We start from the raw sequence: 16,724 nt of genomic DNA, 5'->3' as shown, positions 1-16,724 counted from the left end.
ATCCTTCTGGTTTATAAAAACACGAAGTGACTGCAAAATATTAACGTCATGTACACAAACCAACGCTGCACACCCATTACTCTCGTTTGAATTACTCGCGGACCCGTGATCGGATAGATATGCCACGTATGTCAGATGAAAGAGGAGACACAGAGCTATCATTGATGCCAAGTACATCCTTCTGGGTTATAAAACAGACAAAGTGACAGCAAAATAATAACTTCATATAGCTGGACTTACCCCACGTTTTTGTCTGTTTTTGTGGCAAAGCATGTTTATAATCCAACGCTATCATGTGTTTCTCTATGGCAAAGCATGTTCATAATCCGGTTTTGAGATCCTAGCAAATTCCTGCATGGCATCCAATTTAAGGCTCACATTGCATCCCAATTTGTTCAACAAAAAAACACCTTTTTTGCCTTTACTTTGTTCATGGCAATGCAGTAAAAAGTTGAGAATCATTATGAGTGCACACCACACATACTAACACGCAAACTTGGGTCAAGTCAGGTCAGATCAGTTCGTGTCACAGATATGGAGCGCAGAAAGGTCATTTTTCATCACTAAATAAAAAATGACATTTATTTCCGTAAATCACACACCACATATTTCTGTAAATTGCTCAGCCCCAGAGTATCCCAGCAACATGGCAATTATATTGCCCGATTCAGGACAGTCTGCCCTACACACACATGAAATGCATGTAGAGCTATGAGCTTGCTGTGGTGAGATGCATGTCGAAATATAAGAATTTTTATAATACACTTTTTATATTTTAATTGTTTAAAAATCTAAATAAAATCAATGCTAGTACTAATACATGACATGATGGCAGATCTGGATAGCCTAGTCTCTGCTGAAAAAAACAATATATAATATGTGTGTGTGGCACTTACAATGACCAGAATAAATCCTTATGAATAAAGGTAGTGAAAATGCCCTAAAAACAGCTTAGGGTTCTAAGGGTTAATACCAAAGTCTGGTGAAAATGTCATGCGAAAAGCCTCATTGGTAATATATTTACTGAAAAAAGCTGACGTGTTCAATACTTAATAGAGGCTAGTTCCTGACGAACCAGAGATTCAGGAAACAGAGATATCTTCCACAGATCTCTGCCGTCCTAACAGTCACCCAGGTATACAGGGCATACAAGGCCAAATAGAGAGGGTGTCTGTACCAAGACTGTCAACTCTTACTCGACCCACTAGGGGAATTATTGGTAGCAATCTTATTACGATAAAAACTTCTTCGGTTAAGCAAATTCCTCCAAAAACGCAACTTACACTTGCTTTACTTAATATTCGATCACTGTCAAATAAAACTGCCTTGGTTAATGAAATTATTACTGACAATCATAGATGTTATGTGCCTTACTGAAACCTGGCTTAAACCAGATGAATACCTTCCATTAAATGAGTCTAGACCTCCCATTTGAATTATCATGTACCACGCCACACTGGCAGGGGAGGTGGAGTAGCTACAATCTATCAATCTAATCTTCTCACATCTCCCAAGCTCACACACAAGTTTAAATCTTTTGAAGTCCTAGTCTTCAATTTTTTACCGCCAGACTGGAAAACTAATCAGCCTGTAACTGTGGTCACATTGTACAGACCCCCTGGCCCCTACACTGAATTCTTAGAGGAATTTTCTGATTTCCTTTCCACTTTAACTATCCAAACAGAAAAAATACTTATATTGGGTAATTTTAATATTCATATGGATAATGTGAACGATTGTCTCACAATTGCATTTCAATCCCTAATTGACCATGTTGAGTTCTGCCAAAATGTTAATTCACCCACGCACACTATTGATCTAGTCTTGTCATACGGGAAAAGCATAGAGCAGTTAACAATCTTGCCACAACACCCGACCTTAACTGCCACCATCTAATTACTTTTACAGTGACATTACAACATGCAGTACCTAATTTAGCTGAATACGACAGACGCGGCTTATCTGAAAAAACTAATGCAGACTTTCTAGAAAAAAATCAGTTTACGCCTGCCCCATTCCGGACTCATGTGGTAGGCCTATCAGAAGGCCCTTTCCTTAATCCAGCCGAGGTCGACTTGTTAACTGATAATGTGATGAACTCATTACGCTTAACCCTTGACTCAGTAGCACCACTCAAAAAAAGAATAAGAAAACAAGTAAGGCGTGCTCCATGGTACACCACACAGACAAAAACACTCAAACAAACAGCGCGTAAACTTGAACAAAAATGGCGTACCACTAAATTGGAAGTTTTTCGCCAAGCATGGAAAGATAGCCTTATCACCTACAAAAAAGCACTCAACGAAGCTAAGTCAACCTACTATTCCTCGCTGATCGAAGAAAACAAAAACAATACAAAATTTCTCTTTATCACAATCTCCCGCCTGACGAAGAGCCACACCGAAGTAACCAAATCTATCCCTATATGCCTGAACAGTAATGACTTCATGAACTTTTTCAATGACAAAATTGAAACAATTAGAGATAAGATTAATAACCAATCAAGCTCACCAAATATTCATACTCCATTGCTGAACGGTAGCGAAAATATAATTGAATCACAGACGAGACAAACAACGTTGAATTCATTTACACCTATCGACATATTAGACCTCACTTCCACAATCTCTTCAACTAGTCTTCAACACAAAATCTACAACTAGTCTACTAGATCCTATTCCTACCCATTTTCTGAAGACTGCTCTCCCTTTCTTGGATAATGCTTTGCTCCAGATTATAAATAACTCACTGCTATCAGGCCATGTACCACAGTCGTCTAAGTTATCTGTTATTAAGCCATCCCTCAAAAAGCCTACCCTTGACCCTAACAACCTGGCCAACTATAGGCCTATATCTAATCTCCCTTTTTTGTCAAAAATACTAGAAAAAATAGTGTCGAAACAAATTGGTACCTTCTTGCATATGAATAAAATCCAAGAGTTATATCAGTCTGGTTTCAGAGCTCACCACAGTACTGAATCAGCCTTAGTTAAAGTTTTTAATGACCTCCTCATCGCTGCCGATAATGGACATATATCAATATTGGTCCTCCTGGACCTCAGTGCTGCCTTTGACACCATAGACCACAATATACTACTCCACAGGCTTGAACATTCGATAGGCATTAAAGACTCAGCACTCGCTTGGTTTAGATCATACCTTTCTAACCGCAGACAATTTGTACAGGTTCACAATGAACCATCTACCCAGACTATGGTAAAATATGGGGTGCCTCAAGGCTCAGTACTAGGGCCCCTGTTATTTTCTCTCTATATGCTTCCTCTAGGCTCAGAAATTAGGAAATATGGCATTAAATTTCATTCTTATGCAGACGATACACAACTATACCTTTCCATAAAACCTGACGAATTAACTCCGTTAGCCAAACTTGACACATGTATAAGAGACATAAAGACATGGATGACAAATAATTTCCTGCTTTTGAACTCCGATAAAACAGAAGTCATGGTTTTAGGTCCTAAAAAGATGAGGGATATCCTATCCTCATCACAGGCTACATTTACTGATCTTCGACTATCCTCATCCACAAGTGTTAAAAATCTAGGAGTTACAATTGACCAAGACCTATCACTAAGTAATCACATAAAACAGATTACCAAAACTTCATTTAATCATTTAAGGAACATTTCAAAGATAAGGAAGTCTTTATCCTTACCAGACGCTGAGAAATTAATCCATGCTTTTGTCACCTCAAGGATTGATTATTGCAATGCTCTATACGCTGGCTGCAATAACACCTGTCTAAAGAGCTTACAGCTTATACAAAATGCAGCTGCTCGCACACTCACTAGAACTAAAAAATATGAACATATCTCCCCTATCCTGGCATCTCTACACTGGCTGCCTGTTAAAAGTCGCATTGACTTCAAAATATTACTTCTAACATACAAAGCCATTATTGGCCAGGCACCAGAATATATTAAAGATCTCCTAGTCCCATATAACCCACCCAGACCGCTACGATCACAGAATACTGGCCTTGTAATTCCAAGAATCTCAAAAACTACAGTAGGAAGCAGAGCTTTCAGCTATCGCACACCCCTCCTCTGGAATAATCTTCCTTCCTCAATTCAACTAGCAGACACCCTCCCTATTTTTAGGTCTAGACTTAAAACATACCTCTTTACTGCCTCCCATAGTTAGGTATGGTGCGGTGTGGAACTTCACCCACCTCAGGGATTTTTGGAATGGACCACCCTGCTGAGTCCTCGTGTGACTGGCACCTCAGTCGCGCGTGCGATGGTGGTCACTGACCATACCTGCGCTGGTGCCGACTACCCCTCACCATGCCTTAGTTATGCTGCTATAGCATAGTGCTGTCATGGACTTTTCATGTGTCACACCGTACAACCCCCCCTCTCCTTTCTCCCCTTCTCTCTTTCTCAACTCTCCCTCTCTTGCCTATTCTCTCTATGATATACTGTAACAATATATAGTACCACTGATTACTTATTGACATTCCAAATTGCACTTCCACCCTCAACAAACTGTTTAGCTGTCTTGAGGATATCAAATCCTGGATGGCATGCAACTTTTTGCAATTAAATGATAGCAAGACAGAAATAATTCTCTTTGGCTCCCCCTCCTCTGTCGCCAATTTAAGCAACGCACTTGGTCCTCTCTCACCTAACCTGCATAACCTAGTCAAAAACCTGGGCGTTCAGTTAGATGGGTCCTTGAATTTTAACAAGCAAGTCAGCAGTGTAGTCAAAGCCAGTTTTTACCAATTAAGAACCATAGCCAAGCTGAAGCCCATTCTGTCCGCAACTGATCTTGAAACCATTGTCAATGCCTTCATCTCCTCCCGCTTAGATTACTGCAATTCTCTGTACATTGGCATTTCACAATCAAATCTAAACAAACTCCAGCTGGTACAAAACGCTGCTGCTAGGCTCCTCACCAACACCAAAAAAAGTGAGCACATAACACCAATTTTAGCTCAGCTACACTGGCTTCCGGTCAAATTCAGGATTGAGTTTAAAATTTTACTTTTTGTTTTTAAAGCCCTTAAAGGTTTAGCCCCACCTTACATCTCTGAACTTCTGCCCCCACACTCCACTACCAGGTCACTCAGGTCACAAGACCAACTATTGCTTGCTGTCCCACGTACACGCCTCAAAACCCGTGGCGACCGAGCTTTTTCTGTAGCTGCTCCAAAGCTCTGGAATACCCTTCCTCCACATATCAAATCCTCCCCTACAATTACCTCCTTCAAATCCAATCTCAAGACATATTTTTTCTCAATAGCTTTTAATACAGTATGATGTTCTTAGTCTTGTTTTAATTTTCTTATTTATTTTTATTTATCTTATCTATTTTTTGTCACTGCTACTAATCACACTTAGTTTGTGTTGATGTATGGCCTTTTGTGTAGATGTATGGTCTTATTGTTATGACTTATTAGCTAACCTTTTCTTTGTGTTTGTTCAGCACTTTGGCTCAACCCCTGTTGTTTTTATATGTGCTATATAAATAAATGACTTGACTTGACTTGACTATTAACCATTTTGATTTTCAGTAATACTAACCCACTCTACATCTCTCTTTCTTTCCCCTTACTGTACCTCACTTGTGAGGTATATCATCACCAGTCATCAACCATCCATGTGTTGGACTTCCTCTCACCCATCTCACCTGAAGTCCCATCCTCGACTGCCCTATTACTGTCCCCCTATCTGGATTCCTGGCCCGTACAACCTAGCGACCCATCACCTGCCTATGACAATTCTGCCCGGATTCCTGGCCCCGTCTGCCGACCCACCACATGCCCCTTGACAACTCCCTTCCCCTGGACAAATCCAACGCTGGACTATTTGAACTTTCTGTCACTAAATCAGGATTAATTAATTATCAAACCAGATACGTAATCACCCCACCTCTTGTAACTTTCAGCTCAAGTGCTTTCAACACCATGTCTTATTCTCTACACCTGACTATCATATGCATTTGTCATGTATACAGACCTTACTGTCCTGTATTGACCCTAGGCAGATGGGTCAGGCCCTTGAGTCGTGGATCTGCTCGAGGTTTCTTCCTATATGTATCTCCAATTCTAGGGAGTTTTTCCTCGCCCCTGTTACCCATGGGCCTCTCTCTTTCTTTTCTTTTCTTCCTTTCTTTCCTTTTTCTCTGATTGCCTACATTCTGTAAAGCGCCATGATACATGTGTAATGTTTTGGCGCTCTATTATTACTATTAGCACAATAAATTGAATTGAATTGAATTAAATGAACCATCTTTTATTCAAGAACTTCTAGTAACATATAAACTCCCCATCTGTGATGTCAGTATGGCCACCATTGCAAGCACTGGGGCACTACTGTCTGCATTGCAATGACACATTTGCACAACTGATGCCACCAATAAATGCACCGTAAATTTACCCCTGTCTAAGCTTTGTCTGCTCATGCAGATATTTCACATTGTAGAGCATTGTACTGAGTTTTTTGTCCATGTGATCTGTTGGGTATTTCTCTGCTTGCACATTACCTGCAGTCCATATCAGGACCGTAAACTCTTTATCAGCTTTTGACAGGTCATTGTCAAAATGATAACAGCTTATGGTTTACAGAAACCTTCTGATTTACAAGAAATCAGACCATGGGGTTGTGTTTCCAATGGCTGTGCCATTCCAAAAGCCAAAAAACACTCCCACACAATATCTCAGCAGCCATCTGATTTACAAGAATCTGTGTCATGTGGCTACCTACTAAAAATCAAAGAAATGGGTCTGTCCTTTTTTGTCTGATTAGCAAGTTGCATGCCAGTGATAAAATGCAATATGTTATGGAGGAATGATAAAGAATGTGTGACAAACATCATTGCCTGTTTTGTTTGATTTCCATTGTAAAATAGCTTAATTGTCAAGTTATTGGAGTTCAGCCGAAACGTCTGCTAAATACAATAACCATAACTATAGCAGAATCAATTCATGTAGATACCTGCTATTGATGTAACATAGCTTAACAATGGTAAAGGGGATGATGGGTAACGCTTTATTTGCAGGGATGCAAACAGATGTGTGGGGGAAAAAGAGAGTGACAACACCGACCCCGTCACTGACATATAAGACCTGAATGCATACTTCAATCACAAGCGCACTGCTGCAGTGTAAGTGCAGCCTGTTACTAGCCTAGGCTACATACAGTATGACGCAATGTTCACACACCTTGCGAAGAAAATACGCCTCAAGTGGGTGCAAAAGCGTTAGTACATCTGCCCCTCTTCTCTGAAACTCAAATGTAGAATTTCTGCAGTAATCAACTGACATTTTTGGCAAAATAAAGAAAGTGTAAAGAATCACACTTATCAATGCAGTACTGTAAGTAATGTACACTAAACTAATTTTAATGTACACTAAACTAATTTTCGTGTGTGTGTGTGTATATATATGTGTGTGTGTGTGTGTGTATATGTGTGTGTGTGTGTGTGTGTGTGTGTGTGTATGTGTGTGTGTGTGTGTGTGTGTGGGTGTGTGTTAGTGTGTGGTGGGGGGTATGGATCCTGCCTTCTGTTCAGATCTGACCACAAGTCCTCGTCAATATCGCAGGTGATGTCCTCTCGGGCTAGGCAACGGGGAAAATACCTTGTGTGCCATATACAGTTATCAGTAACCATAAATAGCTTAGTGCTGTGAACAACAGCAGTCTACCTTAGTTGAATATTCTATTACATTTAATCATAGGCTATTGCAATTTAATACCATTGTTAGCTGTGTTTATATTGTCATCATGCCATACAGTATCAGTGTAAAATTAAATAATACTAATAAAAAAACGTTCGCATTCACAAAAGTATTAGCAGGGAGTCCCAAAAGTATATTTTATTAAAAATGTGTGAACTCTGAATTCTGTGTCTTTGCATACACAGCTCAAGTTGTGAATATCCTACAAATAATTTAAAGTTCTCAAACTATGAGAATTTTATGAAGTGCTGAAGTGGTCTGAAATGACCACCATTCTAACCTGATGAGAACTTAGTGAACTCTTTGTACTGTATGAACATTTGAACGAGTGAATACAAAATAGAAATAATTATCCCAGAAAGTCCCAGAAATATGATTAGTTAGTTATTAACAATTAAATGATAAACTTAAAATACTTTGAGCACTGATGCAGTCAGCATAGGCCTCTTACATTGTTTGCATGTAGGCCTACATTTCATTCCGTTTTCGATGGCAAACGCAAAACAGCGCCAAAACAACCACCGGTGGACAAAAAGAGTATTACATGTGTACTGTTAAGACTCGCCATAGAGAATGAATGGGGGAAATTGCGGAGGTTTTAGTTTGACGATGTTGTACTCCCGTGCGGGCCGGATGCTACAGTATATACTACGGACATGTTTTGGGGGGCCACCCAAAATGAGGTGGCGGGCCGTATCCGGCCCGCGGGCCGTAGTTTGGGGACCACTGCGATATCTATACTGTTCTTTTAAACATGGATAATGTAAGGCGACAGAGTGGATAACACTTGTTGTTGTCTATTTTGCGTCAAAAGCCATTTGTGTCATTGATTAAGGTAGCCTGGATGTCTTCTGACTTTGCCACTGTTACTGTATGATTATATATATATAAATAATGGTAACCGGTTAATACCGGTTTTATTTCGTTCCTCAAAGTTTTCGTTGCCTAATTAACTAAAAAAAAAAAGTAATTATTTTCCTGCGCACGTTACCATGAGGTTCACTTCGTGTGTGACATCACATCAGACATTCGCTGACTGAATGGAGAGAGAGCTATGGATTACAAAGTCTCCACTCCACATCTTAAATAAGAGGTGAATTACGATCCATCGTTAATTAAAACGCTCATTCCAAACACAATATCAATAGCTATATTTGTCGACTCCACGTTAATAATGGACTAGCGAACATTAGGCCCAGGCGCGCCTGCAGGTGTACGTCCGTACGCACTGTGCGTACCATCAAGCTAACGTTACTCAACAACAGAACATTTCCCTTGTGTGCGTGTATTCACACCAAATTGGCCTACCATACCTTCCCAAATATGCACAGTATCCCTTTAGCTGCATGCCATTGGGCTATTTACCATCTATTACGTAAAGTTAGTGAACACGTTATCAAAATTAACGTGCACGCATTTTGTTTGAGCAGGAGAGAGAATACGCACGCAGACATGCAATAGGCTACTTGTTGTTTTCTTTTACTCGGCTATCTATATGGTTATCAGCACACAATGTTGAGCTAATTCACTAACTCAATACTCATCATGGATATCACAAGTTTAAACAACGAGAACAGAAAGGATGGAGGCAGCAAAGCTAGGAGTTATTCCAGATGGGCAAGGTAGGCAATTGGTGTGCATGTCAGAACGTTAGACTGCGCTAAAGCCAGACGTCACGTTACGCTAGAACAAAACTAAAGGTAACTTTAGCCTGTATAGGGCTGTATCAAGTTGTCCAAATGAATAGGTCATTGTAGACATTTTCGTTGTATTATTGCATGTGGATGTTGTTATGCTATGTAGGCTACTTTTTTGCTGACCAATGCACGGACCTAAAACGGACAAATATTTTTTTTGCGGGGGGGTGGGTGATGGGTGTGTGTACCATAGCATTAATTCCTGCAGGCGCCCCTGATTAGGCCTACTGGATGGCCTTTCCCCCGACGACAGTTGCAATTTGTTGTTGCCCGAGTGACATAACCATGTGTCTTAATAATGTCGTTACGTTTGTGTGGAAATTTTCTCTTTTAACAATAAACTACACATTTGAAATAATTGTAGGCCTATTTAATTATTATTATTATTATTAATATAATTATTATTATGTAATAATGGTTGTAATATTATTACATTTGGTTTAAGCTGGATGAGAAAGATGTGACATAATTCTATAGCATTAAACAGCTGACAGGAACGAAATTAACCGTTCCGGGAACAGTATTTTTTTGTTCTAACCGGTTCGGGAACGTCATTTTATTGGTGGAACTCATAACCGGAAACGTTATAATTCCGTTTCTGTTCGGAACGAACCGATTGGGAAAAAAAATCGGTTCAAAGCCCTGATCCCTTCACTTGTACACTACCAGGAAAACATCTGAAAGCAAGAGACTTCTTCCATAATCAGTCAACAGATTAGATATGCTGACCCCTCATGTTACACATCCCAATATAAACCTCTGTCCTGAGAAATGTTCGGTAACTCAAGGAACCCTTCTTTTAAAGGTGCCCTGTCACACGTATTTCATTACATGGTGGTAATGTCTGAAGTTCTACTATGGACTCTGTAACATTTTTTGTGGTAAAAGTGCCTTGGTTACCTTGTTTCAAGCCATTCTAGCTGGTATAGAAAGCCTGCAGGAAGACTCAGCTCGATTTGCGATGTTTTCATGAATATTCAATGAGCTAAGCTGCTTGACTCTGATTGGCTAACAGCTAGTCGGTTTTGTCCATAACATGACAGCTGTTATCAACTAATTTTAGCTTCATGGCTTGAACTTAGCTTGGCTTGCAAGTGCTAGCTATGTTCGAATGGGCATAAAACCTGCTAGAGAGTGCATTAAACCTGTATAACACAGCACTTCCTTGAGTTGACAATAGCGTTTTACTTACGGACTGGGCACTGGTTAGCCTGGAGGACCAGACCCAATCTGAAAGATTAAGGGTCTGGCCACGAATAATGTAATGGCCCAACTCGAACACCAAGCACGCATTTGAAAATCTCACTGCACGCAATTACTATACGATCAATGTTAACTGACTGATACCGGACTTCGACGCAATTGGATACCACTACGTCTGTCATCTGTTTAGCTTGCCTCTGGCCCGCCTATATCAGGTACACAGATATGATTGGTTCCCCGTGATGCAAGGGGACAAAGTTACGTCAGAGCCCGTCTACGGAGAGCCTCCCCACTCTCTATTAATCCCATACAAACCGAATTTGGCTGCAGTTCACCAGAGTTCACCTAGATGGCGATCACGGGCGAGTCCAAAATACATGGGGTCCTATGGAGCTACATGGCTACATTTATTGTTTTCACCTATTTAACAACTGAAACCCTCAGATTTTATTTTATTTTTTGCAAAATGGATATGGATTATCAATCAAAAGTGAAATAATCTGGGAGTCATGTCCTTTCGTTTTCTTACAGGTTGGGTCGTTGTTGCCCATAACACGCTAGCATTGATGCTATGCTATGCTATGATCATGCTAATGAATGACGTCATTGACACGTTTGAAAGGTTTTTTAGAACAATTAAGTGACTTATTAAACATTAAAATATAATACTCAACCAAGTGTATTGTCTTTGCCTCCCCTTTCGAATACAATATTCAAATTACTTGAAAAAAAATATATCCCGAGAAAAGTGGATTTTGAGGGGTACAGCTCCATAGACCTCCATTCATTCTGGACTCGCCCGCGAGCGCCCCTAGATGCAGTACCACACCGGAAGCGTTCCGAGAGTGAAGGTTCTCCCCTTATTAGACATTCTCTGGTTACGTGCATCATTACTCGTTGCCAGAGTCTCTCGCTGAGCAAATGCTTCCGCGAGAACTCTGGATTGCGAAGCCTGTGGCATTGTTCCAAAAACTAAACTGAAATTTGATCTTCAACTCTGGGTTCTTGGGCAACATGCATTGTTGAAGTTCTATTCGCTTAGCGCACAAGCCCATTGACGTTCAGCCATCCTTCCATACGAAAACTGTCACTGACCTAGATGAATTTTCATCACTACTACACTTATGGTGAGTTTCATCACAGTTGAATAATTTTGTATACACCTGAAACTGGTGTGTGCACAACCTCTATCAATGTAAATACAAAAAAGTGTGCGTTTTGTGTTGTGATGACTAGTGCAATGTGCCCATGCCCATAGCCAGTGTGAAACAGCCCCAAAATTCCCTAGTGGCCGAGAGCGGTATCACATGGGCTTGACCATGCGAGAGATTTCCACACATAGATTTCGTGCTTTATAGATAGATAAATGTCATCACAGTGTTTCACAGAAAGTATTTTACAGTATTTTGAAAATACAAAAATACACAACACTGAAGTATTTTGATACAAAATACAAAGGCATTTTCAACATCTTAATAAAATACAAATTACAAAATAGTATTTTGTATTTGAAATACGTATTTTAAATACATGTATTAGAAATACTGCCCATCCCTGACTGTGGGGTACTTAAACCCTGGATAATTCTGTGTCAAGTCAGAGACGCATACTCTGGAGTACGCTGTGCTACGTGTGTGCCTCTCTCCTGTATACAGCCAAATTAAACTCTGCATCTTCATTGTACTTCTTTGTGACTTGATCTCATATTTCACTTAGGTATGCAATATTTTTACCAACATTCCAAAACAAGCATGCAGGTATGTGGTTGGTGGTTATACACTTTTTATTGGCCCTCTGAAAATAATTCCTATTACCAATTAATAATAGTTTTTATTTAATTTATTTTATATTAATAATAGAATTTTTCAATGATAATAGGAGGTTTCATGTTTTAACAAAGTCTCAAATGTTGGAAATTGTGTGTAGTGTTTCACAATGCATTTGTTAAAGAATCGGAAACAATGTGCAAAGCAGAAAATGTGTTTTAAGTTGTTTAGTGTGTAAGCAATGGGCAAACTCTGTAAATGTGCTGGGTGCTGTACAGTGGAAAAAATATATTATTGTTGAAATCCTGATAACCTGTGATGACTAAGCAGTCCTCATGTTGTTTTCCACTCTATGTCATGATCATTGAGTTAATGTGTACCCACCACCATAAAATAACCTATAAGCATTGTTACCGACACATCACTGTCTCCAAAACCTGAGGGCCAGGAAGAGGACTGGAACACATTTTCAAAATATTGTCGCCGTATCATAGCCCTAATCATGGTTACATGCGAAACAGACTGCATCACAAAACCTTTGCAAAACATCTTTGAGAAATTTGGAGAGATCGTTTATAGATACAGATGGGTGTTCCTCATTTCACCCCTCATCATATCAGCGGCTCTTGGTGCAGGATTGTATTTTCGACAAGAAAGAGTGTCAAACAGCATTGAAGATAATTTTCTTCCAAACATCTGCCCTGCAATCACTGAACGAGCATTTATCAAAGATCACTTCCCGCAAGGTGAGGAGTTTTCAAGTCTGAGACTTTACACAGACGGTATACTTGCATCATTAATCATTGTGAATTCAACAAACATTCTCACCAAAGAAGCATTTCAGGAAATAGTCCGTTTAGACCAAAGAGTAAAACAAATCCAAGCAACTGAAAGTCTGCTGACATTGTCAGACTTGTGCACCAACAGAAATGGCGAGTGTGTCTCAAACCCAATTTTGGATGTTATGAATTCTTTTATTAATACTGAGAAGTCAGTAAGTTATCCCTTGAACAATGGACAGTTCATAGGGACAGCTGTTGGCGGAGTGAGTCAGAACAGAGACAACATCATAGAATCTGCACAAGCAATTAGGCTTTTCTACTACCTGAAGGATGGCAAGAAGAATGAGACAGACCTCTGGCTGAAGACCTTCCAACAGAACTTTTCAGAAAACACAGTCTCTGAAATGGTATGTTTAAATGCTACATCAAGAAATAAGAACAAATGAAGTGTTTAGGAAATGTGATGCTTGATTTTCATTCATTTTCATTCAATCGATTGTTTTGTGTTGAGCTGGACATGAATAGTAGATCATTGTCATGCTGGAAGATCCAATAACATCCCATTTTATGTTTGTTGGCTTTGTAGAGGCAGCCAGATTTTGATTTAAAATGTCCATGTATTTCAGGATGTTTATGAATTTGACCATTGCCTGCACATTAAAATAGAATGCTTAGGTCACAGCTTCAAAACATTAACTTTTTGTGACTATACCTTGCACACATTTTCTGCTGCTTTGCACTTTGTTTGCAATTATGCATCATACAGTATGTATGGCGAAACACTACATACTGTGTTTAGGCACTTTATTCTTTTTTATAAGTGTATAAGTATATATACTCTTTTGATTACGTGAGGGAAATTTGATCTCTTCATTTATCCCAATCTGTGAATTAGTGAAACACACTCAGCACACAGTGAAGTGAAGCACACACTAATCCTGGCGCAGTGAGCTGCCTGCAACAACAGCGGTGCTCGGGGAGCAGTGAGGGGTTAGGTGCCTTGCTCAAGGGCGCTTTAGCCGTGCCTACTGGTCGGGTTGGTACCGGCAACCCTCCAGTTACAAGTCCGAAGCGCTAACCAGTAGGCCACGGCTGCCCCCATTCAAGAATGATATCTCTTGTACCATTGGGAAAACACTTGCTCAAAATGCAAAACACATCTGGCAATTGGAAATACCCACATACATACCTGAAAACATTTAAACAGAAAACTGAACAACAATCAGTCTTAGTCTTAGCACTACAAATAGACCTCAGGTAAGCTATTATGTATCTTTACAGTGAGTACCCATATAATTCAGTTTTGTTGCTCCGTTAATTATTTACAGTTTTGCCCCTTGCCCCTTTACAGTTTTGTACTTGCCCCATTTCTAATACTGTAAGTATTAAAAATTATTTTCAGCATGACAATGGAAAGTATATGACCACCAACCACATGACTGCATGCTTCTTCTGCAAGCAATGGAAGAGGCATGCAGAGACATTGAGTTGGGGTCAGTTCAAGGGTAGATATGGCACATAAGGTAGATAGATACTTTATTCATCCCGAGAGAAATTTTAGAATTTTAGGGAAATTTTAGGTGATATTTCCCCGATTTCTTAGCCCAGGAGGATATTGCTTGATGTAGATGAAGTTACTGTATGTGGCCAGATTCCAATTGAATTTTCATGGAGTTTTTTTTTTTGTTTCACTTTGTGTTGTAAAACTTGTAATCGTCACAAAAACTGCTTACTGGAGTATTTGTATTTTTGAGTCTGAGATTGCAATGTTTTTTATAAAGCACTTCAGTGCATTGTTGCTGACATGAAAGAGGCATGTGTATCATTTTGTTGTAGTGACATTTTGGAAAATAATTGTGAGGTTTTGACTGCAAGGTTTCACTTTGACATAGATGTAAGTTGTTTTTCTCCAAGTCCAATGTCTTATTTGGTTTATGTGTAGAGTTTTGACACAATGAACCAAATTCTGCAAAAAGTGTGTAAGCAATCAGCAAAAACTGTAATCTGGGCTGATGTTTGCTCCTTGAGTTTAAGGTTGTGCTGACTGTGGAATACTTTTAATTTTAGTATTTATGCAATCAGAAAAAAAAGTTGTAGTGCATAGCTCACAAACTCCTCTCTCAACACATGACAAACCAAACATCCAAATAAACAGCAGATCCCACAGAATCAGGAGTCAGACCCTCACCTCGTCTGGTGTCACACATACAAAGTGACACCTAATTTTGCTTAGCAGGTGCAGGACCGATGTGGATAAACAGTGTAGGCTATTGAGAAAAACACTTTTGTTGTAACAATAAAAAAATCACTCCACAACAGCAAAGCATTGGCCAATAATGCTAGAAGTAAGATTAAATAAGTCATTTTGACAGGCTACTGCTTTAGGCTACTGATATACTGTAGGCAGTAGGCTATGCTTTATATTCATTGTTTTGAATATAATATAATATAGCAGTATTTTAAAGCAACTCTTTATCCAATGTTTTCTACACCTTGGAAAAAATACAGAAGCCTCCAGTATCCTAGGTTAATCTTTAGGGTTTTCTTTTTTAGGGAAAAAAGATAATTTCATGTCGTGGAATTTGCTTTAAAGAATACACTTTAGGTCCTAAAACAGGACTTTCCTCATTTTTGTTCAGTATGAGATTAGTTTAATCCATAGAAAGTTGATGAAGTGCTTTTTTACTCTTCCCCAGCGGGGGCAACAATTATGGAGAGTGCTGTGTATTACTGAAGGGTAACAAGTCATGATGTGGTAGAAATACTTTGGTATTTCATGTGTCTTACATGTTGTGTACTTGCTTTCTTTGCAGATCTCTGTTTCATATTTCACTTCAATATCAAGTGATGAGGAATTCAGCAAAACTTCTCAAATGGCCATCCCATGGCTGATCGGGTCATGCATTCTGAAAATTGCCATACGTTTAATTCCACATTTATGGTATGTTATACAATAATGTTCTATTGAAATCAAGCTACTTAACAATTTACATGCTATAACGTATTGTTTTAATAGTAATTAATATTATATATTATATACTAATATTTTTAAAGTATATTATTAATTACTACTATTTAATTTATTCTTCAAATGTGAGCCGGCTTAAATACATGTGATTACTGATAAATCATTTTATGAGTACATTAAAAAATATGCATAATGAAAAAAATAATTAAAAAAAACGACTTGTTTTTTACATCATCAATTGTGTTATTAAGAAATTCTTGAATAGAGCTTTCATCTTTTCAAACTTTTAAGATGATTATCTTCCACAATCTGTACGTCAGATACTGTATGTGCAAACACAAAGGTTATCTTTGCTTTATATTTCCCTTTCTTTTTTAAGCTATGAACAATTACAGAAAAATACTTTTCTATCATGCATGATAAAAAAGCTAACTATATTCCATGATGTATAACCACATTATATGATTTATATGAGTTTACTCCAGAAACTACATTTTGTAAAACAGAGAGATTCTACATTTAAACCCTTGATGACCTAAATTAACTTCATGGTGCCATAACTGCTTTCTCAGTGGTTGCAGTGAGAGGAATATGATCTGGGTG

At 38.9% G+C, this 16,724-nt stretch overlaps 1 protein-coding gene across 1 annotated transcript; it reads left to right on the top strand.

Annotated features, from left to right (window-relative positions):
• Nucleotides 1–12,873: 12,873 nt before the first annotated feature.
• Nucleotides 12,874–13,599, top strand: LOC143133583 (patched domain-containing protein 3-like). Its single transcript, XM_076293331.1, has one exon. The coding sequence runs from the start codon at nt 12,874–12,876 to the stop codon at nt 13,597–13,599; it is 726 nt and encodes a 241-aa protein (XP_076149446.1).
• The last annotated feature ends 3,125 nt before the right edge of the window (nt 13,600–16,724 follow it).

The sequence above is a fragment of the Alosa pseudoharengus genome, unplaced genomic scaffold (genome assembly GCF_046254945.1).
Source record: "Alosa pseudoharengus isolate Yale_2024_CS ecotype anadromous, Long Island Sound unplaced genomic scaffold, YU_APseudo_1.1 YU_APseudo_1.1_scf_2, whole genome shotgun sequence".
NCBI lineage: Eukaryota > Metazoa > Chordata > Actinopteri > Clupeiformes > Clupeidae > Alosa > Alosa pseudoharengus.
This window is presented reverse-complemented; position numbering and strand designations above follow the sequence as displayed.